This window comes from Bombyx mori, chromosome 3 (genome assembly GCF_030269925.1).
Source record: "Bombyx mori chromosome 3, ASM3026992v2".
NCBI lineage: Eukaryota > Metazoa > Arthropoda > Insecta > Lepidoptera > Bombycidae > Bombyx > Bombyx mori.
In genome coordinates this window covers 2528052-2555153 of record NC_085109.1, presented here as the reverse complement: position 1 = coordinate 2555153, position 27102 = coordinate 2528052, and the positions used below count along the sequence as shown (strand labels likewise).

Here is a 27102-nt window from a genome sequence, read left to right as displayed (position 1 = left end):
TTATATATTTATATAACGGTACCTGGGCCCATAACCTGTGGTCATTATGTTAAATAATGAAACATAGTTCTTCGGATGTACATACTGACTTTTTTATTCTTTACATAAAATTATACGACTAACAAATTGTTGCTAGGCAACAACTATTCTTCTTAATATAAACTTATGATGGTTACATATACTAAGAAGGCCAGTTCTAACAGTTTAATATCTGTGAATTTGCACAAATGTGGAAAAATGAAACAAAGCCGCTGAACGTAACTTCTCGGGATCCTCCAAAAAGTCCACTGAAAAAATCTCAGTAAATGACCACCATTTTACTGAGATTAAATTGCATCATCTCATCTCGTTTCATTTAATTTCATCCCAGCTGATTAATGTCTCAAATTAATCATCTTCATTTCATTTCACTCCATATTATCATTTTTCATGAAAATAAGAATGTAAATTAAAATAAGATATGACCTGAAGGCCTTAGTTACCAGATCATAAAATCCCTTAAAAAAAACAAACAAAATGAAAACATTCTTGCAGTTTTATTGAGGACTGTGCAATAAACAACGCATTAGAACAAGAAAAACAAAGATAATTTCAATAAAAAGAATAAGAAGTTGTTGCTTTATAGTGAAGAAATTTGAAACATATTATTATGATGTATTTTTGTTGTGTAAAAGGATGTCAAAACAACAATAAGAACACGAGGAAAGAATCAGATTCCATCATAGCTTTTCACAAGTAATTACAAAAAAATCACTGAAAGGCTGTTATTTTTTAAAGAATTGTTTTTTTTATTAAATGGTTCATTAATGTTGGGCTGTTCATTATCTAGGTTCCCTACGAATTCAGTTTTGAGAGCGAAATGTCTGAATGCAATAGGTCGACCAAACTGGGACCCTCCAAGTTACACTCGAATTTGTAGTGAGCACTTTGATCATTTTATAAATGAAACTAATGGAACAGATCAGAAAAACGATACTCTTCTTATGAAGGATATACCAGTAAGTTTTTTTCCGTATAAATTAAAAGTACAACATACTTGCCAAGTACTGATTAAGTTACAATGTTAATTAAAAAATAATGTGAAGCTTAAAATAAATATTTAGTCTAATTGTTGTGATAATTTTTCGTTTCATAGTTCTCTTTTTTTAGTCTGTAACTGAATTTGATGCCAGAAATGTAGAGGTCTGCTGTTTATGTTTAGCAAATGATGTTAAAATGCATAGTACTCTACATGGAAGATTAAAGACTGAAATTGAACACATACTGACTTTAACTGTAAGTATTGTAACTAAGCCATTATGCTGATTCTAAAACATGAATTTTACTATTTTATAACATTTAAATGGCAATATTGTGGTTTAGTTAAAAAATGAATTTTCCATTATTTGATTTTTTTTCTCCAGTTTCCATCTCTCCTACTTCATGTTATTGTCTCGTGTCTTACCTGTACTTTAATTTTTACGATTACAAGTCTTATGACTTTTGGCCAATTTTTTTTTAATTCTGACTTTGTGCCAAAGAAGAATGTAAAGAAGTTTATGCGCTTATTGACTAGAAAATAAGTGCTGACGAAACTTGACTTCTAACTAAAGCTGAAGATTAACTAAACAAGTTAGCATGTGACCACAAAAATTGTAAATATTTAAGATTAAACTACACAAGTAGTTTTGATTATTTCTATAACTCATATAAACCAAAGAAAATACAATGATGTAATAAAATAAATCAAAATGATTGAACATTATTTATTATTTTAAGATTAATTTGATCTAGATTTTTGCCAAACCTCAGTTGCCATTCATCCAAAAAAACAACTGAAATAGACATTGCCACTTTTTATGTTTCTGTTTTAAACAGGGCAGTGATGGGATATCTCTGAAATTTTTTAATCATTTTATGTGATCAGGAATCATTATTACTTAAAGTGTTGTAGTGACTGAAGAATTATATATTATCTAAAATATTATAAGTTACAGTTTAGAGCCATCTCTCTTGTGGCTTAATATTTAATTTTCTTCTTTTGATAATAACTAAATAAAAATAAAGCAAAAAAATATATTTTAGATTTGCCAAATTATTTTGTTTTTTTAGGATAAGTCAGATATGAATGGGTTCCCGCAGTTTGTATGTTATATGTGTGCCATTGATCTTCATAAATGTTGCCAGTTCATTGAAAAGTGTTTGTTAACACAGGCAACATTACTTGATGTATTTGCACATAATGGAGAGGTAATTTTAATTTTTTTAATATTAAATATTTAAGTTTATTAAGTTTATTTTAATACTAGTATAGTTTTCTAATGAAATGATGATGGCATTGTACACTAAAAATCAATTCTACAAAACTAATTTCTGGAATCAGTGATAAAAGGGCATTTTTATGTGACCGCACGGGAAAGTAATAGTAATCTGCTCTTTTTTTAAATAATTAATCTATTATGTGGTACCCTCAGTGGAGGCCTTCATATCGTAATAGTAATGGAAAATTTAAACACTTAAAAACAAAATCTGAGTAGTGAATCTGAAGTGTTTCTGCCATACTACAATGCTTTTGAGATATCCTCACATTATAAGTCAGACATTGATTTCAGTAACCACTCAATACCAGTAGAGCTGTGAGTGTTTCTGTCCATTTAATACAATAAAAAAATATTTTCCTGTCCAAAGCATATCCAATAAATTCCCAAAGATGGTTGAAGTCAGTCAGGCAGCTATTTAAAGATTATAGATAAAATTCCAACATCTATCAACGTATTTATAATTTATAGGTTCAATAAAAAATTCCTTAGGTATGGAATATGGAAATATAACTCATTAATACTAAAGTAAAAACTGCTGTGTACTTTCAGGTTACTGAAAAACTAATAAAAAATGTAGATCGAAAACAATTGAAACTAAACAAATCACTATCGATTCATAAACAGACCTGTGTTATAGAATGCAGTTATGGAAATGAACTTGCACCAATTAAATTTGATTCAAAATTAGAAGATGAAGAAAATACATGTAAAATTGAATTGAATGAGAATATACAAAATAATATCAAATTGGAAAAGGAAATTGACTTGGTCAGCATTGTTAAAAGTCCAAAGAAAGATGACACAGGTGTCAGTGATGATGGAGCAATGAGATATGAAGATAGTGAAGATGATTATGTAGATTCGGATTGTAGTGATGATAAAACATTGAGCGCGTTGAAGAAAACTGCTAATGCTGCTGAAGTTAAGAATGATAAGGTGAGTGATTGCTGGACTTATTCTGCAGGTTTCCAGTTCTAAAAAGTTAGATTGTAACAGGTCGACGGTAATGTTCGGTTCATAGTATTTATTGGAATTTAACTAAGAGTAAGTAGCTGGCAGGTCCATGAATTGAAAATGTGTTTGGATAAAATGTTTTTTATTTTATTTTAGAAATTAAAGGACAAAGTGACGCGACGAAAAAAATTGCTTAAAAGAAGTAAAGGGGATTTAACCGAACGAGAATTAAAAATGCAAGAATATTTCAATATCGTGAAGTTGTCTGTGAGTGTTTTAGAAATTTAATATTATATATTAAAGTTATATTATAATTATATATCTTTAATTTATTCATTTCTTAATCTGATGATTGAAAACATTTGCAGACACAGTACTGGAGTTACATTTAAGTATTTAATTTAACCTACCAAGTGAAATATGGTAGTTTTCCAATTACAGCACAAGAGCGCATTATGCGGCATATTGCTCAACGTTGAATGTTCCAACTACAGCAACGCTTCGCACAATCGAGCACTCTCAAAAGTACTGCTCTCGCGTGATACTCGCAATCGATACCGACTCAGTGACAGAAAATTGACAACTGTTTTTTCTTTAAGTTGGCATTGATCGAAATGTTGTTTATATTATCGTTAGTAATATTATTTAATGTTGCAAAAATTGTAAGGCTTTCGTTTGGTCGTAGTTTCTTAGAAATAATCAATGTTAATTAAAACTGTGCTAACTTAGCGCACTCTGCTGATGCATTTGAAAACTAATTCACGTTCCAATAATTGGAAAACTACCATGTCCTTTTCAATATTATAGATAGAGAGAGAGAGAGAGAGAGAGAGAAAGAGAGAGAGAGAGAGATAGTATGCTTTTATTGTACACAAAAAAAAATACGAGACATTAAATACAATAAAGTAGGTACTCTTCTCTTCCAGACAGCTTTAGTTAAACACATAACTGTATGAATTTCAGCTCCAGGAGCAAATAGACGATTGGAACCGCAAGTTCACTACGCGTCCGCCCACCGGCGACACAGTGTACCAGTGCGAGACGTGCACCAAGCAGTTCACGCACATGAAGACTTACAAAGTACATACACGTTGCCACGATTCGGTCAGTGCAAACAAACTATTCAGTCTCCTAAATGTTCTTAACTCCACTAGATTGTTGTGTTGCAACAAGCCATTTAAATTTCTCTATTATCCTAGTAAGATAATGTATGCGTTAGTCTCTTTCATAGTGCCGCTGTTCTCATTTCAAATAACCAAGACGCTAATGAAGATTTAACAAGTACTTCAACTGACTGTATTATCGAAAGCTACATTCAATTTGAAATTTTCAAAATTTGCTTAAAAAAACACTATTCGTTGTTATAGAGTCGTGGTAAAGCAGAGTGTCCTGTGTGTAAGCTTCGATTCAAGAGTGAAGCTTCCGCGGACTCGCACAGGCGGCACACACACGAGAAGAAGTTCCATTGCAAAAGTTGCTTCAAAGCTTTTAGTAATGTGTGAGTATTTGTCTGTAGCAGTTCCCGACTCCCATATTGCGTTATGATTCCGCTTGGAGGCGTGGGAGATAAGAAGAGTGACAGTAGTCGAAATTTAACAAGAACGAATAAACAATATACAATATTAGCGAAACAGGATGCCGTGAATTATAACAGATCGTTATTATGTTTTAGGGCCACAGCAAAGAAACATCAGCTGTTTCACTCCGGGCTGAACTGTTCGTCGAATGTGTACACAGCGCAGAGTAAAGTTCCGGACGAGTACACGTGCACTCGCTGCGGCATCGCGTGCGGCCACCGGCAGGGCCTGCAGCTGTACGCGATCAGCGCGCACGCCGCTCTCACGGTACCCTATGACCTTCTCGTAATAACCACCTATCCAAGTCTTCAGTCAGTGGCGTAGCATGGGTGTCAGCCGCCCGGGGCGGAAGACAATTTTGTACTTATTTGTACAAAAATCACAGTTTTAAAGCGTAACATAAATAACGATATGTCAATGTGAAATGGACAACTGACAATCCATCAATAAAACTTTCTTTGAATTGTCAAATCATCACGTACTTCCTTACTATTATAAAATAGGGGGAATCCCCGCGAGTCAGTAAAGACGGTGTTCCCAGTTTAATCGGTCCAAATTTGTAGTTGCGATAAAAATATGAAATGGTTCAAATATTTTTATTATTTATTGTGAAATTTTGCCGCCCCCTAAAAAGTGCCGCCCGGGGCGGATCGCCCCTCCCCTGCCCCCACCACGCTACGCCACTGTCTTCAGTTAAAACATTTATTAGATCACGATAAAACCTATGAAATACTTCAATTGAATAAAAGAAATTCGAGATCTCGATAAAACAGTTCATTCACAATGCTACAGTATAGATTCGATTTCTTAATTCTTTATTTAAAAGGCGAGGATTGTTCATACTTAATTGCAACACGCCACGGCTCCGAGGTGCAACCGAACTATACTGTATGTTCTTCGTATGGAGGGTAGAGGTAAGGAGAACCGTCTCTGTGTGTAAAAAGTGTCCGTTAAAATCTCCTAAATAAGGGCGGCGCTACAGTAGCAAGAGGGTAAATTTAAAAAAAGGCGCTGAAAGTTATTAGAATAAGATCCGTTATTAGAATAAGACCGCATCACAGTCCGCAGCCGCCGACGCGCCGTCCCGTCCTCCTGGTTCCAGCGCGCTAGAGTGACGGTAGCGTGCGGCGCAGCCTCAACCCCTTTAGGTCGCCCCGTGACCATCACCGGGAGCTGGACAAACGCCCTCCTCCGACCCCCGGCTCGGGGCGGCGGCACGGCACCGAGAGGGAAGAAGAGCTCTCCCTCTCCCGTTCCGCAGCCTCCTTCTGCGAGATGGTGGACTCGCAGAAGTCGCGCATCGTAGACACGACGGTCGGAAGCGACAAGTCCGGTTCTATTTTTGCAACGAGGAGACGGCGTTGCTCCGCGAAAGCGGGGCAGTACGCGAGTGTGTGCCCGTGTCCTCGTTGCAGCCACTGCAGTGGTGGCACTTCGACGTCGGCTCCCTCCGGGCGACGAGGTGCAGGTAGCGGCCGAAACAACCGCGACCGAGGACGTCTCACCTCGGAAGGTGAGACGTCCTCGGTCGCGATTCACTCAGTCCGTAAGGACCGGCCGGATCGCCTCGACGGTCCGTCGCCCATAGACCGGGTCCGCCAGGAGGCGAGACCACGCCTTGAGCACGGCACGCCGAGATTGGAGCTTCCGCACTCGAACTTCTACCGCGCCGGGATGCGGCTCCCCCCTGGAGCGGAGATCGTATCGCCACGCGTGATCCGCAATATATTAAATTTCCTAACTCAGCATACTTCAATCAACTAACAACTGCTCAATTCATATCATACCCATACCCTGTGCCTATGCTAGCGCCATTCTGGAGGATTTTTGAACTGTTATTTAGTACTGAAAGTGGGACACTTTTTCAAGCTTCTCCCATATGAGATGGTTCTCCTTACCTCTACCCTCCATAGTTTATCGTAGATACGGTTTGACCAGGTGCATTTCATTAGCTTACCTCACGCTAGATGGCATAATTGCGCACTTTTGTAGTTCCGAAATGTGTCAATTGACGGCTCTCGCTGTCACTATGTGCGGTCGTAACGCCAAGAGCCCAATTGAGTATAGTTCCTTTATTTTGTAGTTATTTACTATTTAGTTTAATTCAGTAAAAAAAATACAGGAAACAAAAGGCGATGAATCTTGTCGCTGCGAACCCTGCGGTATCGACTTCGCCTCAGAGGATGCGCGAAGAGTTCACTTCCAAACTTCCAGCCGACACAAAAGTAAACCAGGGAAGACGTAAGTTTCAAATTTACAATTTGCATCAAAATACCATACTTAAAACTTTAGAATACAAACAATGGAGCGGGTAGGATCGAAAAATCATGCAAAATGACGGTTTTGACGATTGTAACGAACATAATCGGTTATTTGCTTTATAGCGACGGAAAGCCCTTTGAATTAGATGAGAGTAAGACATGCAAGAGATGCGGCACGGAGTTCGGCACACGGAGCGAACTCAACTTGCACGTAAAGGCTCAACATCGCAGACCCTACATGAAGCAACCGGGAGAGACTTACCCCACCAACTGTGAGCACGTGAGTGTCGGTAATTTGTGGCTTTGATATAAATAAATAATATAAATAATAAATAATAAAAAAGCGTGGGGTGCTTTTTAAGATATTGAAATAATAATTCTTCTACTGATATCTGTCAGAAAAATATTTATAACTAATAACACCATGCACCTCATGCTTTTTTTACAATAAAATATATTTTACACTATTTTTAATTTAAATTTATTAAATTTTATTTTCTATTTTTTAGTTGAATTTTATATAAAGCCTGTTTTTTAGTTTTTTAAACTATTATTTATTTTACATTTTTTTGTAAAAATGTTCTAAAAGCGTATTTTTAAAACTGTTAAGTACTCTAACATCAAGTCCTGCCTTATCGACTATAGATAAAAATTATATAAATTGACAAAAATCTTATTTTGCAAATTGAATAATGGAATAATCTTATCAAATTAATTGATAAATCTACAGTTTGAATGAAATCTGGCTGTTTAAAATGGGTCAAAGTCTCGTCTAAAGGAGTCAGTTACAAACATAAATACAAGTGAAGCTAATATAAAGCGTGTAAAAACTAATTTTCCGCACAGTTGCATGTAGTACCACTGGTAGGATCTCTTGTGAGTCTGCGCGGATAGGTACCACCGCCCTGCCTATTTCTGCCGTGAAGCAGTAATGCGTTTCGGTTTGAAGAGCGGGGCAGCCATTGTAACCATACTGAGATCTTAGAACTTATATCTCATGATGGGTGGCGCATTTACGTTGTAGATGTCTATGGGTTCCAGTAACCACTTAACACCAGGTGGATTGTGAGCTCGTCCAACCATCTAAGCAATAAAAAAAAGTTACTGTCGTATATATAGCTGTTACAATTTTCAAATTATCAAGCCATAGTTTTTTTGGATCTTAAAGGTCGTTCTTCATAGCACCATTAACGTGCTATATATGGCGCTGGGGTAATATGTCTTTTCATAAAATGTAAAAATGTATAATGCACCGAAAGTCTTAAGTAGATCATAGAATAATGTATGTAATGTTTCAGTGTGGGAAAGCAGTAAACAGCCGCCGGGAACATTGGTGGCACACATTCAAGGAACACCCTGCCGAAAGGGATTCATATCGACGAGTCATTACCGCCATTTGTGATACGTGCGGGAAAGGATTCCAAGTAATGTAGTTTTTGTATTTATATAATGATATTGTACGTGGTCAAAGTATTCTTCCTTAGCCAGTCTAAACACAGACCACGTCAGATACAGCGAACGTCTACTCATTGTCGTGATGAGATATCCGACATGTTCACACCAAGCTTTCTTGAAGTTCATTAAAGTCGCAGTCGTCAATGCTAGGGCCGATCTCAGCTTATTATAAAATATACGTGACCAAAAACAATATTATCATTTTTTCAGAACAAAACAATTTTACGTATCCACGAGCTACGTCACGCGTCTCCGTCGGTGCGGTGCGACGAGTGCGGGCGCGCGTTCTACGACAAGTACGCACTGGCGCGGCACGCACACACGCACACGCGGGCGCGTCCGTTCGTGTGCACGCACTGCGGACAGACCTTCACGCTGCGCACCAACCTCAACCGCCACGCCAAGGTGCGTGTTGCTACTCCACTGTACCCTACTGTACTCTACTCACCCTAGCCCACCTACGACAAGTGCGCACTGGCGCGGCACGCACACACGCACACGCGGGCGCGTCCGTTCGTGTGCACGCACTGCGGACAGACCTTCACGCTGCGCACCAACCTCAACCGCCACGCCAAGGTGCGTGTTGCTACTCCACTGTACCCTACTGTACTCTACTCACCCTAGCCCACCTACGACAAGTGCGCACTGGCGCGGCACGCACACACGCACACGCGGGCGCGTCCGTTCGTGTGCACGCACTGCGGACAGACCTTCACGCTGCGCACCAACCTCAACCGCCACGCCAAGGTGCGTGTTGCTACTCCACTGTACCCTACTGTACTCTACTCACCCTAGCCCACCTACGACAAGTGCGCACTGGCGCGGCACGCACACACGCACACGCGGGCGCGTCCGTTCGTGTGCACGCACTGCGGACAGACCTTCACGCTGCGCACCAACCTCAACCGCCACGCCAAGGTGCGTGTTGCTACTCCACTGTACCCTACTGTACTCTACTCACCCTAGCCCACCTACGATAAGTGCGCACTGGCGCGGCACGCACACACGCACACGCGGGCGCGTCCGTTCGTGTGCACGCACTGCGGACAGACCTTCACGCTGCGCACCAACCTCAACCGCCACGCCAAGGTGCGTGTTGCTACTCCACTGTACCCTACTGTACTCTACTCACCCTAGCCCACCTACGACAAGTGCGCACTGGCGCGGCACGCACACACGCACACGCGGGCGCGTCCGTTCGTGTGCACGCACTGCGGACAGACCTTCACGCTGCGCACCAACCTCAACCGCCACGCCAAGGTGCGTGTTGCTACTCCACTGTACCCTAATGGACTCTACTCACCCTAGCCCACCTACGACAAGTACGCACTGGCGCAGCACGCACACACGCACACGCGGGCGCGTCCGTTCGTGTGCACGCACTGCGGACAGACCTTCACGCTGCGCACCAACCTCAACCGCCACGCCAAGGTGCGTGTTGCTACTCCACTGTACCCTACTGTACTCTACTCACCCTAGCCCACCTACGACAAGTGCGCACTGGCGCGGCACGCACACACGCACACGCGGGCGCGTCCGTTCGTGTGCACGCACTGCGGACAGACCTTCACGCTGCGCACCAACCTCAACCGCCACGCCAAGGTGCGTGTTGCTACTCCACTGTACCCTACTGTACTCTACTCACCCTAGCCCACCTACGACAAGTGCGCACTGGCGCGGCACGCACACACGCACACGCGGGCGCGTCCGTTCGTGTGCACGCACTGCGGACAGACCTTCACGCTGCGCACCAACCTCAACCGCCACGCCAAGGTGCGTGTTGCTACTCCACTGTACCCTAATGGACTCTACTCACCCTAGCCCACCTACGACAAGTACGCACTGGCGCAGCACGCACACACGCACACGCGGGCGCGTCCGTTCGTGTGCACGCACTGCGGACAGACCTTCACGCTGCGCACCAACCTCAACCGCCACGCCAAGGTGCGTGTTGCTACTCCACTGTACCCTACTGTACTCTACTCACCCTAGCCCACCTACGACAAGTGCGCACTGGCGCGGCACGCACACACGCACACGCGGGCGCGTCCGTTCGTGTGCACGCACTGCGGACAGACCTTCACGCTGCGCACCAACCTCAACCGCCACGCCAAGGTGCGTGTTGCTACTCCACTGTACCCTACTGTACTCTACTCACCCTAGCCCACCTACGACAAGTGCGCACTGGCGCGGCACGCACACACGCACACGCGGGCGCGTCCGTTCGTGTGCACGCACTGCGGACAGACCTTCACGCTGCGCACCAACCTCAACCGCCACGCCAAGGTGCGTGTTGCTACTCCACTGTACCCTACTGTACTCTACTCACCCTAGCCCACCTACGACAAGTGCGCACTGGCGCGGCACGCACACACGCACACGCGGGCGCGTCCGTTCGTGTGCACGCACTGCGGACAGACCTTCACGCTGCGCACCAACCTCAACCGCCACGCCAAGGTGCGTGTTGCTACTCCACTGTACCCTACTGTACTCTACTCACCCTAGCCCACCTACGACAAGTGCGCACTGGCGCGGCACGCACACACGCACACGCGGGCGCGTCCGTTCGTGTGCACGCACTGCGGACAGACCTTCACGCTGCGCACCAACCTCAACCGCCACGCCAAGGTGCGTGTTGCTACTCCACTGTACCCTACTGTACTCTACTCACCCTAGCCCACCTACCTAAACTCAGCATCGAGACTTTTACAATACTTTTATTTACAATAGTACAGTTACGTACTAGGGCTCGGAATAAATAAAACTTTCACCGAAGTACCAATTAAAACTCTATTTAACACTTAAAACAGTCAAGGCACATAAGGCAATTCTTTTTTAGTCGACACGACAACTCTACAATTATCGAGAACATTCCCGATATTACTAGTCGTTTTGATATATGTTTCGCCCCATTTGATAATAGATGGCATTACACTTCTCGAGCGTTCTCGATTTTACTAGTTCTTTTAATATTCATTTCTGTTATTTGATGACAGATGGCGTTACTTTTACCGATATAATAGTACGTACCATTTGTATTATCTTACTGTAAAACCGTATTTAAATATTACCGAATCTCACTCGAGCCGATTTATTATTAACATTAGCATGGCGTAGTGTGCAAACCGTTAAAAATCAAAAGCGCTATGACATCTTGCGACATTTTTTTGTTAGAATAAATGCGAAAACGCTTTACATGTTATGAGATTATTAATAAAATAAAAGATTCGAAAATTCACATTTTATGAGCTACGAATTCATTGTTGAGGAAGTGACTGATATTTTGACAGCCAGTGACAGCTATTCTTAAGAAACTTGACACTATGCCTTTTAGCTTATACAGCCAATTTATATTTATAATGGAATGAATAGAATAAATAACACAACTTTACAAAAAAAAAAATCGTTTTTTTTCGGTTAATTATTCACAAAAACGAAAATAAAACACCTTTTTTTTTGTATAAAGTTTGCTTTTGTGATAGTTATAGTAATAATACTCATTTATATTATTTTTTTATAAATTTTAATTTTAATACTTTAGAGAAAACCGCGCTATGAGAGTGGGGTGTTTACGTTTACACAGTGTCACTAGATGGCACTCGAGTCACAAACAACGATCAGATGTTTTGTACAAGCCCAGAAAAACTTAAAATGTCACGAAAGTGTAAATACAATGCTGATGCATTTTGTTTCATATGTGGTCAATTTATTAAAATTCAAAAGCAAACTGATTCATGCCATGTAATTTTTTTGGTCTAATTACGATCTAAAATATCCAAATTTTATGCTTTGCAATCAAAGTCAAATTTGGTGTTGACCCGTGTAATATTTTTCTATCATTTATTAACTGCCTACCCTCTCTTTTCTTCTTGCAGGTGCACTCGAACGTGGCGGCCTACGAGTGCTCGATGTGCGGCAAGAAGTTCAAGTACTCGACGAGCCGCAACCTGCACATCCGCACCGTGCACTACAAGCAGCCGCCGCCGCCTCGCAAGAAGCGCGCCAAGAATGTAGAACAACCAGAATTCAAGTTGTAATTAATAAAGATACGGTTAACACTATGCGATTTCTATTGAAATTATACTACGAAGGTCTCATTTCATGAACGGATTTTAAGCTATTGCATAGCGTTTATCGCGGGCTTTGAGCCCGGCGACCGAATCAAGAAGTTCCGTAACGAAAATAAAACCTAACACCCCCACTCCGTCTACCTATAAATATAGCGTGGTCTTATTTTATTATTATTTTAATATTCAATTATTATTGTCTAATTATAATTGCATAAGTTGATAAAAAATGCTATGCAATAGTTTTACTGCGGCACACAGTGGGTCGATACTATGATTTTAGTGACTTAGGCACCAACTTTGTTTTTTTACATTTTTCTTTATGTAGATAGATAGAGCTCATTAATCTAAATAATAATTGCTTTAGGCAAAAATTACAAAAACTTTATAGTTTGGTCAGAAAAATGTGTTTTGTGAATTTTTTGTACGGAGCGGGTCACATTAAATTAAATTCCTGCTAAGTACCGCGAGGTCCCGCTTTGAAACTTTATTTTCCTTACACCTTGTCTAGTCTACTATCATTTGATGATATGAACATGTGCATAAAGTTGCAACTCTGCCAAATAAATGGATCGAAAAAAATGAATAAATACATAGAATAAAAACCTTTATATTTTTTTTCGTAAGTGCTTTTAAGTTAAATTTGATATGGATTAGTAAGTAAAAACACGTAATGATACCCATAATCACATAATACCTAACAACAATACATTTAGTAGGTCTCTAATTAAGCAATCTCTCTAATTATTAGGATAGTTAACATTATTTAATGAGGATAACTAGTTAAGCAGCCATTACTGGGTAGTAAAAAATATAGTAAATATTTGTTTGTCTCTGAAAGTATAAAGTGACCATGTTTATTATATACTAACTAGTGTTCGTTTATTCGTACTACTACTAACATCTCGTGATTGTCGTTGTGATCTTCCTTTTTCCGTTATAAAGAATAATTTTGTTAACAATTTATGATTTTAAGAGAGCAACTACAGTCGCTGTCTGATAATAAAAAACTCTTTCAATTCCTACAAAATCAAATAAACGTGACCGAAGAGAAAAGTATTGAGCTCCAAAAATTCTGTACGCACTTTTGTTCAAATATAAGTGCAATATGAAAACGAAGTAGTCGCATGTTAGCACAGTTTATAAGAAAAAAATGTGATTGGATAGAAGGTGCAACAAACTGTCCCGAAGGAATGATACCTGAAGCTATCAACACTGCACAGGAAAGGCTCGAGATTTCTAATACTGAAGATGTTGAAAATGTACCACCCTCAAATGTACTACAGAAGCCTCGACATCTACTTTTACACCTCGAAAACCTTTTGAAGAATTGGGATCCAGGCAAAAACGAAGACGCATTGAACAAATTTACCAATCGCTTTCGTTATCCCCGGATGAAATGAAAGCTACTACAATTGCTAGTTTGAGAAACACTGGAAATGAAGATATAGGAGAAATAATGAACCACTTGGCAAATCACTCCGAAGATTTAGAAAAAGTTAAGGAGTGTTTAAATACAAGTAAAGTGAAAAGTAGTACATATTCCCGTATCCCCTATCTCCCGATAAGGCATTATTAGTTTCACTTAAATTAAGTAAGTGGCAGTATATAAACCTAAGAGAAGCAGCAAGTAAAAATGGGTCTGATTTATACCCTTCTTAATATAAAATTAAGCAAGAAAAGACCAAATGTTATCCAGGGAAAGACGAGGTAATTATTACTGAAGAAGGAGCTGCTATTAAAATGCAAGCATTACTAAGCTTGGCGCTATATAGGCTTTTAGATGTGTTACTTCGGATTTGGACTCAGCAAGAGAGCTACTGCTTATAAGCAAATAGGCTTTGATAGAGCCCCAGGTCAAAGTAATTATAAACAGAAAACTGAAACAGAGTTTGATGATTCATCTATTTTCATGGTCAGTCTAGTTCCTATAAGGCTTCAGAAATTTGATGAAACAGTTGTTTGGGAAAACGATCTACCCTAATCAACTTTTTATTGCCGTCCAATAATATTTAAATTTACAAAAGAAACGCAGTCAACAGTGGCAATTATAAAAGCTAGCATAACAGAAGAAATAGAAAGACTTCAGCCATCAAAAATCAAACAAGTTGAAGTGAATCATCAATTGCACTTGACGATGATAGACGGCAAAATAACCTCATATTTGTCAGAAACATTTTCTGCTGTCTGTGATATTTGCAAAGCAAAACTGTCAGAGTTTTTTGGAGACACTTGCTTGTCAAAGAGAAAATAATGAAGAAATATTCCAGTATGGAATGCCATCTTTACATGCCTGGATAAGATGCATGGAGTGCTTACTTCATATCGGTAAATATAATTTTACTAGCGACCCGCCCTCGCTTCGCTTCGGAAACATTAAAACACACATGAAACCAAAAAAAAAAAAATTCAAAAAAATTAAAAAAAAGTAGCCTATGTTCATCAGGGACAATGTCGGCTTCTAATGGAAAAAAAATTTTTCAAATCGGTCCAGTAGTTTCGGAGCCTATTCGAAACAAACAAACAAACAAATCTTTCCTCTTTATAATATTAGTATAGATTACTTCACAATTTTTTCATCGTATGTAGTTTCCTGTGAGATTATTTTTTATATGACACTTTTTTGTTTGCGTCTTATCGTTTGGACTTCAAGAAATGGGGTTGCAAGGGGGGATGACAAAGAAAAAATATCAATCAGAAAGAGCGCTATACAGCAAGCGTTTAAAAAGGAATGCGGTTTACTTATAGATGTTGTCAAGCAAGAAGTAGGAACAACCAATGATGGCAATACTGCCAGAAGATTTTTCAGGGATGCAGAAGGAATAGCCCGCATAACAGGAATACGTAAAGATTGAATAGAGAGGTTTCACGTGATTCTTCAGACTGTTGCATCTGGAGAGCGCGTAGACCTTTCCAATTTTTCCGAATTTTGTAGATATACTGCAGAATTGTATGTTAATTTATATCCCTGGTATTATATGCCTTCCAGTATCCATAAATTGTTGGCTCATGGCGGTGATATACAATAATGAAGAACTTTGGTGCCATTCGAATAGGTAAGCTCTCGAAAGAGGCAGCGGAAGCTCTCAATAAAGATTTTCGGAAATATACAGAGAGTTGTTCTTCTAGAAAAATAAGTAGAACGTCGACTAATGAGGATATTTTACACAATATTCTTTTGTCTTCTGGCCCAAAGATCGAATGGTGAAACAAAATATATAAAACTTAGAGAGATTGCTTAATTAGAGACCTACTAAATGTATTGTTGTTAGGTATTATGTAATTATGGGTATCATTACGTGCTTTTACTTACTAATCCATATCAAATTTAACTTAAAAGCACTTACGAAAAAAAATAAAAAGGTTTTTATTCTATGTACTTATTCATTTTTTTCGATCCATTTATTTGGCAGAGTTGCAACTTTATGCACATGTTCATAGCATCAAATGATAGTAGACTAGACAAGGTGTAAGGAAAATAAAGTTTCAAAGCGGGACCTCGCGGTACTTAGCAGGAATTTAATTTAATGTGACCCGCTCCATACAAAAAAATCACAAAACACATTTTTCTGACCAAACTATAAAGTTTTTGTAATTTTTTCCTAAAACAATTATTATTGAGATTAACGAGCTCTATCTACATAAAGAAAAATGTTAAAAAACAAAGTTGGTCCCTAAGTCACTAAAATCATAGTATCGACCCACTGTGCGGCAGTCCCCGAGTGCCACACGTGTTTTTTATTTTTTTATTTGTCATGGATGGATTGTCAAAAACCTGCACAAAATTGTTGCATGTTGTGGTCTCGAGTCTTAAGGCGTTCGTTCAGTTAATGAATATAATGAAAAGCAAACCTGCCAAATTATAATTTGCGTGATTACGGGTGTTAGGACGTCTTGTGAGTCCGCGCGGGTAGGTACCACCGCCCTGCCTATTTCTGCCGTGAAACAGTAATGCGTTTCGGTTTGAAGGGCGGTGGCATCTAAATTGTAGATGGGTGATGTGCTCGTCCGTCCACTAATTAAGCAATAAAAAAAACACAATTTGTATTTTGAGCTCAGACCTAAATATGGATCACGTTCAATATCAGAACCAGGAAATAACAAATAAAAATGTATTTAAAAAAAAAAAATTTTATTAGAAAATTTAACGATTTACAACTCGCAATAAAGTCGAGAAATCTCTCGAATAAAAATAATAATAATAATATAATCGAGGGGTGAAAGGATATTTTGTTCAAGCGATATTTCTTTTAATACACAACATTTACTTTTGTAGGGGATAGGTGACCTTCATCACAGTCAAAGGGTTAAATAGCCCTTTCACTTGTCGATATATATATTTCATTCTTGGAAAGGTATGGCCGGTAATAGTTTCCCCTCGCATCTCCCGAACCCTATTCTGAGTCCGGTCGCGTTGAGGCAGTGGCCGCGCAATGTGACCGTGTCTCCGTCCTGTATGAATTTCCTCTCCTCACCAGTCGAAAGGCGAACGGGCTTGGTGCCCTTCCAGGACAATTCCAACATGCTTCCGAAAGAGTCCGCCGCCTGGAAAGGTAATGTTCGCGGTATTAAAACTATAATAGTACATTGTGGGTGGTGGGTGGCAAACACGCGGGATGAGATGTCCTACTTTTTTCCCGCGGTGCTCATAAACTCAAAAAAAACAATTTAACTGTTTTTTAATTTTTAAATAAACTACTACTAATTGAATAAGAACTGTCTGATGAACTCATCTTTGTTTAATACTTCACTATTAAATTTTATTGCCTTTTGTTTATTTCACATTTACACTAAACACAATATTGCGAATTACCCGAGCACAACAATGGCGGAGAATTTTATGTGCGTGAGAGCAGCCATAGACACTAACGCGCATGCGCACTTGTCAGTACCCAGGGAGGAAAAGTTTCACTTTCTTCCCTGTACAGCGGGAGGAAAACCGAACTTTCGGCGTAGGTAGGAGAAAAATGCTATTACGGTATAAGCTCACCATTATCATAATAGGTTGGGGTAAAAGTCTTTTCGCATTATAGTATGTATGAACTTGTAATAAAATCTCTTTGGCCATACTTTTTTTTTATTGCTTAGATGGACGAGCTCGCAGCCCACCTGGTGTTAAGGGGTTACTGGAGCCCCTAGACATCTACAAGGTAAATGTGCCACCCACCTTGAGATGTAAGTTCTAAGTTCTCAGTATAGTCACAACGGCTGCCCCACCCTTCAAACTGAAACGCATTACTGCTTCACGGCAGAAATAGGCGGGGTGGTGGAACCTAACCGTGCAGACTCAAGAGGTCCTACCACCAGTAAAAAAGGTCTGGCCTCACCTCCCCGCTGATGGTGCCCGAGCCGAGCAAGTCTCCCGGTCTGAGGTTGCAGCCCGTGACAGTCTGCTGCGCCAGTTGCTGTTTCACCGTCCAATACATGTACCGATAGTTCGAACGGCAAACGGTGGTCACCACCGGGGACTTTTCAGCTAAAGAAATGTGAAAATGTTATTCAATTTATATATATATTCTAGTGACCTCCAGGGATCAATAGACTCACCGGGCGAGGTTATTCAATAATGAAATCGGTCACGCTATGCTCTATATTTATAATAATAAATATCTTCGTGACCATGAATTATATTCAGTTGAAACTGCCAGGGGTAAGAATAATTTAAGTGATGATGAACTGCCCTAATTATTTAAATAAAAAAGGAATTTATTGACGTTGACGGATATCGGCCATTTTTAAAATGTACTTTTGGCCGGAACGTGAGGAGGGAAGTTGTGTAAATTGTTTTATTTTGTTCATTTAGTATTTCTTCAGGTTTAAGTGTGTGATTACGGTGGTCTATATACCGTTAGCATCTGCTTAAGTGCACAAATGTAGGAAAATAGAACAAAGGCTCTAGACGTAGCTCCTCGGATTCTTCCTAAAAGTCCGCTACAAAAGTCTCAGTAAATAACCACCATTTTACTGAGTATTTAATACAGGATGTATCATCTCATTTCGTTTCATTTAATGTCATCCTAATTGATTAGTCTCAAATTTAATCAACTTCATGTTATTTCATGTTGTAACAGAACGTAAGAAGAAAATAGACTTGGCTTAAAACTCTCGTTACCAAACCGTAAATTCTTATTAAAAATCATTCTTCATCCGTTTCTCTATCTCTGAATTCTTCAGCCGTCTCGTGGAAACATCGTTTATTCAGTTTCCTGATATCACAATAACGCAGAGAACATTCTAGAATGAAGTTTCCGAACTTACTTTGAATGTCCACTTCCAGTTTGATGTCGAAATTGAATTTATCGTCGTGTTTCAAGTAGGGGAACGGAGTCGGGTCCTGAGGGAAGTTGTCGACGATGAACGGACGCAGTGCCTCTAAGGTCACTATCCACGGCGAGATGGTGCTGCCGAGGTTCTTGGCTGTGAACGGCCCGAGAGGTATGTACTCCCACTTCTGGATGTCACGTGCTGGAAAAAAGGTTTTGCGTTAAATTTTTTTTTGTTTTGTCCTACCTAAGCTGAGAGCCTTGAGAAGCTATTTCAGCGTAACTTTAACTAGTAGGTGAGCTCGCGGGGCTCAAACCTGACGACGTTGCTAACACGAATCCTAGTAAGAGCCGTGCTTCACAGAATCTACCACCGAATCGGAAACGCGACGCACTGAGAAGAACCGGCGAGAAACCCAGTGGGCTTGCGTTCAATGACCACGCATGTCTGATGAGTATTATTAGCCACTGCTACGCCAGCTTACAGTAGGACGCCAGTTCATCTCCTCTTTAGCAGTCATTTTATAAAAAACAAGCTTTTGCCCGCGACTCCGTCCGCGTGGAATAGTAACTTTGGCATAATGCAAAATTTTACCCCCCACTTCATTTACGTAGTGAAAATATTTTTGAATTATAGAATGTTAAGGAAGCTATTTAAACCCCTCTTGTATTGGTCTTACCGTGATATTATTATAGCCTTCCTCAATAAATGGGCTATCTAAAACTGAAAGAATTTTTCAAATCAGACCTGTAGTTCCTGAGATTAGCGCGTTCAAACACACAAACTCTTTCGCTTTATAATATTAGTACAGATTACCTCTCTACTGCTTCTTTGTCAACCCGACAACTTCGTACTATACATTCGCTCGTTGATACTCACCACCGTAGGACGACTAATCATGGGAGAAATCCTCTTCCTTGCCTCGATAATCCTCAATGCTGAGGGTCGTGGCTTCCTCTAACTATTTTTTCCTGAATTACCCTGCGCCACTTCTGTCTATCCTCGGCTGTGTGGATAGCAACGTGGACTGAACTGTTGAGAGTTGAGCGTATCTGACCGGCGCATTAGACAGAATATGGGAGCACAGGTGTCAATAAAAGTGCGTTTTACCCTAAATCCTGGTTTAACATACTACTCACCACTCCAATCGTTCAAAAGCACGAAACCAAAAATTTTGTCTTCGGCATCTTTGGCGCAGACCCTCTCGCCCAGTTGTGTGGGGGGCCCTCCGACAAACGCGCCCACCTCCAGTTCGAAGTCCATCAGTTTGCAGGGACCGAAGTGGGGCGCCGCACCTGAGGTAACAATCAGGTTTTTTTTATTGCTTAGATGGGTGGACGAGCTCACAGCTCACAGCCCATAGACATCTACAGCGTAAATGCGCCTTGTAATACGTTTAATGTAGTTTCCTTTGTTTTTTTATCTTTAAATAAAATTTCTTTTGTAATAGGGAATTCTGTGTATAAGAGAAACGACCTAGATCGCTTTGTCTTTGTCTTTCCCTTTCTACGTAATAGACAAATTTTCTCACTCTCGGTCTTCCTAAATTTTATCTTTTCGCTCTAGTCGTAACGAATCTGTCGAGAGCTAAATTTTATTCTCAACGTACCTTAAGAAATTTGACTTAATAAATTTGCAGCCATGTTGAATTGTATTTCAATTTACCTTCGACAGGCAAGGTCTGTCCATAAGGCCTGTGGATAGGTGTGCCAGAGATCACTATAGAACTGGAACGTCCATGATAACCCACCGGTAGATGTTTCCTGTAATTTTTTTCACGTATTTATGTTTTATCTAAACTAATATATAAAACTACAGTAGTTTTTACGGATTATGGTTATAACTAATGAACCATGTATCCGATTGACTTGAAACTTGGTATCCATGTAATAGGCTAATATTTATATGAGTGTTGGACTCCCTACACCAGTAGTGGGAGCGTTAAGGACGAGAATCTTTGTGGGGGTGAGAAATAATAATGTTAATTTTAAATGCCCAGCGAAGCGGACAGCTAATATATTATAATATTATATTATTCCTTTTGTATGTTCGTCCTGCGAGACCTCGAGACATCGCCCAACACAGGTCGTAGTCTTATTGTTGTTGCAATAACCGCTATGCCCTTTAAATCAATGTTATGTTTACTCGAAACAGAAATAGGCAGGATGGTGGTACTTAACCATACGCACTCTCAAACTAGTCGCGCTCGCGCATGGGCACTATCTATCTACTATCATTTTTTGGACATATCTCCCGGCGAGGAAATGTCTCTATAGAGTGCCTTGTCTTTAGGGCAAAGTGGAAAGCACCGGACCGCGAGGAAGGTTGCCCATGCGATGAACCGACCAAGTTTTTTATTGCTTAGATGGGTGGGTGGACGAGCTCACAGCCCACCTGGTGTTAAGTGGTTACTGGAGCTCATAGACATCTACAACGTAAATGCGCCACCCATCTTGAGATATAAGTTCTAAGGCCTTAAGTATAATTATAATTTTGCGAGTTTTTGATTTTTATTACACGATGTTACTCCTTCACCGTGGAAGTCAATCGTGAACATTTGTTGTGTGCGTATTTCATTAGGAAAATTGGTACCCGCCTGGGATCCGAGCACCGATGCATCGTTCAACACGTATGCACCGGACGTCTTATCCTTTAGGCCAAGACGACTACTAAAATATCATTGTTTGTCATCCTAAATGATATCGAGTAGGTTATGTACAGACTTACCAGTTCTCGAACAGAGCGGCCTCCTTTCCCCTGAACATTATGCCTACGTTGGTAGCGTGCTGCAGCGACGAATAGAAGTCTGTGTAATCTCCGACTTCAACAGGCACGTGCATTTGAACGTTCGTTTGCTTCACGAAGGCCCTGTCACATAAGAAATCTTTAGTTATAGTCTTTGACCGTTTTATCCTAACTAAATTGGTAGCGTGATGTCGAAAACACCACTTTTAGATAGGCAATAAAGAAAATTCTTTTAATAAAAATGAAAGAATATTATATTAAATCGTGTGTGTTAACTAACTTTTCACGTAGTTCGGCATTGTTTTGCAACGCAGGACTAGAAACGTCTAGCAATTTCTGTAAAGTTTCCCTTGCCTCGATCCAGTGAGGTTTGGTCAGTGCCATAAACGCATTTAATTTCTCTTCCTGCAAAAAATAAATGTTATATTGCATCTTAAGTTTGAAGATGATGGCAGCTAGTGGAGTAATCACTATAACACACTATAACCCACACTTATAGTATGATATTACGATAAGCGCAATGCGAATCAGGTCGTGTCGTTTACAATAAATCAAAATATGTGTGATACCAGACTGTGATTTTTTGTACGAAATTTCATCTAAATCCTTCGTCATTTGCACGTGATTTATTAATAAGAATCTTACGATTTCGGTCCGTGAATAGTAGTATCGTACATTGTAAAATTAATCTACGAAAGATTAATCGCTGTTAGTAAACTGAATTATATTCTCTATGACGCATATAATACTACGCTTGTCGCTCCATCGAAATCGCATTTCGCAGGACCAGAATTTGAGAATAAATTGGAGATATGTAGCATATATTTTGGTGTTTCTATTACCTACATGATAAGTGATTACAATTGACCAATGACCTGCGTATAACAGGGCTGGGGTTTTTTCTGTCTCTTTTATTTTATCCGTTTTTTTATTCTATGATTTGCATTTCATTATTTTATTATTCATATTTTCTCCTACCTATTCGCTGGTAGCCTAAGAGGCTATTCCAGCTACGCCCGGATGGGTGCGTGAGCTCATGGGCTCCACCTGAAAGAATTTGCTAACACCAGCCCTAGCGAAAGTAGTGCTTCGCGAAATCTACCACCGGATCGGAATTGCGACCCACTGAGAAGATCCGACGAGAAACTCAGTCGGCCTTTTCATTACAGACATATAATATATATAATAAAATTTACATTTCCAAATACAAAAACGATAAAAAATTAACATTTCATTAGTGACCGAACTAAGCACTGGTTTTAAAACCAATGAATACATAATTATCATCAGCCTATAGCAGTCCAATGCTAGATTGACCGCTACTAAGCATGATCTTCGGCTTCTCTCATCCAGTTCCTGCCAACTACCTTGTATTATCATCACCGATTCTGGGGCGTTATATACTACGTTTGCCAATTCGCGGTCTCCACTCAAGAACATTTACCCCAACGTTTGTCGGTTCGACAGCTAATACGGCCAGCTCATTGCCACTTCAGCCTAATCCGCTGAGCTATGTCGAGAACTTTGGTTATGATAATAAGTACATATTACTCATAATATATGAATAAACTTGACCATAAATTAAGTTTTCCAAGCAAGTAAACAATCTCGACCGTTTATTACTATTGTGCAAAATAGGAATTAATTTAAATATTAAACAGATCAGAACTGGTAAATAAATAACTTATAGCTTGTTTGTTAAGATTCGTTTTGGTTCTGTAAACATGTTATAAGAATATTCAGTGTTAAAAGTGTTGTAATCCGATATGATGGAATTTTCTAGAAACATTCTCTTTTGATTAAATTTTTAATCAGCTGCTATTTATGTGCTGGATTATAATGAAAAAATTCAAGTAATGAGCCAGATTTGCGTTATTATTTTTATCAATTATGATTTTTATTCAATTATTTTATTCAATTATTTTTTATTATTTTTACAAGGATATGTCGAGACTAATTTGTTTAATACGTCGGTAGGCAAAGTATTCGTCACGGAAAAACTTCATTCAAGTGGTGCACCGAAGTCAACCTTGCTACACGCACGGCTGCGCTTTTTTAAAGGTGTTATCAACGCGTATTTCCTGCCGTTTCATACCTAGGAACATCACCTACCCGACCCTCATCGGCCAATGGGAACCCTGGGCCAGGAAAGTCGAAGCCAATAACAAATCTTATCAATACAATACATACCTTGAATACATTTTGCTTGCTTTTAAGTAGCGGGCCATCGAATAAATGTGAAATAATATTCAAATCTAAGATCCATTCTCCAATCGCCACGCCGATGTGTTTTTGGGCCTGAAATCATCAAATTAAATGTAAATGGGTTTTGAAACATCCGCGGTCAAATCGAATATGTAGGTACTTGCATTTAGGGATGTGACAATAGCCAAGTTAAAATCTTGGGAGTCAGGAACATTATGGTTCTAAATAAGGCAGTAAATGTTGACCTCAATGTCTATTTTCAAGGTGGGTGGCGCGTTTACGCTGTAGATGTCTATGGGCTCCAGTAACCACTTAACACCAGGTGGGCTGTGAGCTCGTCCACCCACCTACGCAATAAAAAAAAAAAAAAAAAATCACTAATGAACACATATCATACATACATATCATAAAATCAAATAAAATAAAAGATTTTATTAAATAGTTTTGATGTTTCTTTTTGTTACTATTGTACATTGCGTGACGAATTTATCTTATCGGGCGATGTAAGGAACCGCTTACCACTTACCGAATCGTAAATTATCATAAATTTCACGACGGTATCTACTGAATAACATTTCAAATTGTACGCTATCTTGCAACAAAGTTCAAGAGCATCAGGAGTTATAGTTATTGAACTGTATTGATAACTCAGGCATTGATTAGGAATGGCCACCGCTCATCACGAAATAACTTATTCCTTCGTATTAGCTAACACTTTCAAAGAATATTGCTTTGATTATAGATTGTGTAGGTTTTGTGATAAGTGTAGGGCACAAGAACTACTTACAGTCGCGCATAGTATTAACGGTATTAGGAAAAACGGGACGTGATTATTCCTGAAATGTATCTATAATCTTCTCATTCTGTAAGTGATTGACATTAACAATAGGTTCCGAACATTTATTTCAATAACCTTTGGAATGTACTATCAGAAATTGTAAATTAAAATTCCATGGTGCTTTATAGGAGTTCCAAGAGAGTGGAAATATGCGTTTTCAAAAATATAACAATAAATCCGATACTCGTACGACCAGACTCGAGACGCCCGCCAAGACAGGACGCGAAAAGGTCAAGGATAAACGATCTATTCGCCTACTTGTCCCATTAACTTAGATCATATTATAAGAGTACCTACCTACGCTAGGTATTTTGTATGTTACTTTAAAAGAAAGCGCAATTTATTTTGCCGTATTCGAAAAATGTTGTGAGACCCTAAATGAATCCTGTAAACGACAAACAAAAATATTAAATTCTATTGAGGCCTTGTAGTGCTCGTGGTCCGAAACACGCTTGACCGGTTTTATTCTTCAAAAATAGATACAAAGTGCAGTCAGGGTGTGTTGGCTGCACTCTTAGCGCTATCGATGAGTACCACTGACGGTAATCCACTACATTTACACGATAAATGAAAGAAAAAAAAACTGTGCATATGATTTCCACCCGGTTTTAACTAAATACTGCCTACTTATCATTATTATTAATGAGAAAAAAAGCTTAAATTTAAAATGATCTCAAAATTTTTGATGCGAAGCACAATGCGAACGAAACAAATTGATTCTATGTTTAAAAACACTTGTGCGTTATCTCATAAAAAAAACGATAAGTGAAAGCCGCATGATTGCGCAGCGGCTAAATTTAATGTAGGTACTTTGACAACGGTTTTGAACTGCAGATAAAACCATCTCATTTTAGGCGGTTAATAACAAACAAAATCAAGCAGCGGTGATAAAGTTCAACATTCTTTAAATTTTAGTGTCAAAACAAATCCTTAAAATGTATATGTATTGATGTTTTTTTTCTTTCAAAATAGCTTATTTAAAGGTAGTATATCTACTTATACAATATTATCCCAATAGCAAATTTACTTACATTTTTATCAGACGTAAACACACCGTACGGTAAATTTTCGATTGGAAAATCTGAATCTGACGAGTATTCTATGAAAGATTTCATTTTACGCTACGACTTGACACAGCAAATTTTTCGAACGAAATGGGTAGACTGATAAAATGCAACCGACTACAAGTTTTACAGGTTAGTTCTAGTGGGTATGCTAATGATTTTAATGAACTTGTTTGCCGGCTATACGTCCTATAACTGCCCGTGCGTCTCGTTCTATTCGTATCGTATTTTACTTGTTGCGCTGCGTTATCTGTGGTCTACCTGTGTAAAACCCGCGCTGCTATGAAATACCCACGTAACTAAAAAAATTACAACCCTTAAAACTTTTATCGCAGGAACAGGTAGTAAAATACCCTTTTAGCCTTTGTATATTTGTCGAGAATCAGGTTTTGTGGAATGACGCGCACAAGTTACGATTCTTCCTATGTTCAAAAACATCCTTGTCCAACGAAATAGGTACATCTTGGAACTTAATGCATGAGCTGCTAAGGAAGTCTTAAAACTCACACAGACACGAACTTATAGACCACAGATGATAGAAGAAGAATACAACAAAATGATGTAATCTTGCTGTCCTGTTCCTTGTACGTATTTCCAGAAAGGAATAGGCCAATAAACGAGTCACATACTGCTTCTCTGGGAGGAACTTCCCTACACGAAGTCAACTTCCTAAGCGCTATGAAATGCTCTTTAAACAGTTATGTGCAGTAACGGTCTATGCCTCTGACTTGCTGATATCCATGATCGACGGTGACCACTCATCATCAGTTGAACCGTATTCTCGTTTGCTTTCATAGACAATAGAAAATAATAATTTAGTATTTCAATAAAAACACAAAACCACAAAGCCAATGAGTTAGTTAAGAAGTCGCCGTGGCCTAAAGGATAAGACTACCAGTATACTCGTATCGAGCGATAGGATTATGCCGGTGTTCAAATCCCGTAGGCAGGTAAAAAATTTAATGAAATACAAACTTACGTTCATGATTGACTTCCACGATAAAGGGATAATAACACTGGTCCATTTCTGCAGTAACGCGCTCAGGTTCGAAGGGTGAGGTAGCCATTAGACTATAAAACAGAGATCTAGAACTCATGTCTCAAGGTGAATTCGTCGTGGCCTAAAGGATAAGACGTCCGGTGCATTCATATTTAGCGGTGCAACGGTGTTCGGATCCCGCAGGCGGGTACCAATTTTTCTAATGAAATACGTACTTAACAAATGTTCACGATTGATTTCCACGGTGAAGGAACGAAAAATTATAATTTGCGTAATTACTGGTGGTAGGACCTCTTGTGAGTCCGCATGGGTAGATACCACCACCCTGCCTATTTCTGCCGTGAAGCAGTAATTCGTTTCGGTTTGAAGGGT

General features: G+C 39.5%; 2 protein-coding genes and 1 long non-coding RNA gene across 3 annotated transcripts; 2 read left to right on the top strand and 1 right to left on the bottom strand.

Annotated features, from left to right (window-relative positions):
* The first annotated feature begins 375 nt into the window (after positions 1–375).
* Positions 376–12608, top strand: LOC101737715 (zinc finger protein 791). The gene is made up of 14 exons (XM_038018681.2): positions 376–735; positions 830–998; positions 1150–1275; positions 2092–2229; positions 2850–3236; positions 3411–3521; positions 4218–4358; positions 4622–4752; positions 4927–5098; positions 6954–7072; positions 7216–7372; positions 8391–8516; positions 8758–8952; positions 12423–12608. Exons 1-14 carry the CDS (start codon positions 650–652, stop codon positions 12582–12584), a joined length of 2220 nt encoding a protein of 739 aa, XP_037874609.1. The 5' UTR covers positions 376–649; the 3' UTR covers positions 12585–12608.
* A 2089-nt stretch (positions 12609–14697) lies between these two features.
* On the top strand, positions 14698–17161 carry LOC134201011 (uncharacterized). Its single transcript, XR_009976164.1, has 2 exons — positions 14698–14942; positions 15604–17161. It is a non-coding gene; the product is annotated as an uncharacterized LOC134201011 (long non-coding RNA).
* On the bottom strand, positions 16734–25909 carry Fah (fumarylacetoacetate hydrolase). Its single transcript, NM_001046835.2, is given in 9 exon segments — positions 16734–17159; positions 17942–18090; positions 18873–19079; positions 20018–20173; positions 20544–20641; positions 21606–21746; positions 21904–22028; positions 23814–23921; positions 25698–25909. Coding segments are annotated over 9 exon segments (1272 nt in total). The 5' UTR covers positions 25782–25909; the 3' UTR covers positions 16734–16955.
* Between the last annotated feature and the right edge of the window lie 1193 nt (positions 25910–27102).

Bases quoted from the DNA above. Each gene is read 5' to 3' on its own strand.
- LOC101737715 (XM_038018681.2), top strand. From the start codon at position 650: ATGATGTATTTTTGTTGTGTAAAAGGATGTCAAAACAACAATAAGAAC. The intron at 4,359-4,621 runs GTCAGTGCAAAC...TCGTTGTTATAG, and splicing joins ATACACGTTGCCACGATTCG to AGTCGTGGTAAAGCAGAGTG. The intron at 7,073-7,215 runs GTAAGTTTCAAA...TTTGCTTTATAG, and splicing joins AAAAGTAAACCAGGGAAGAC to CGACGGAAAGCCCTTTGAAT.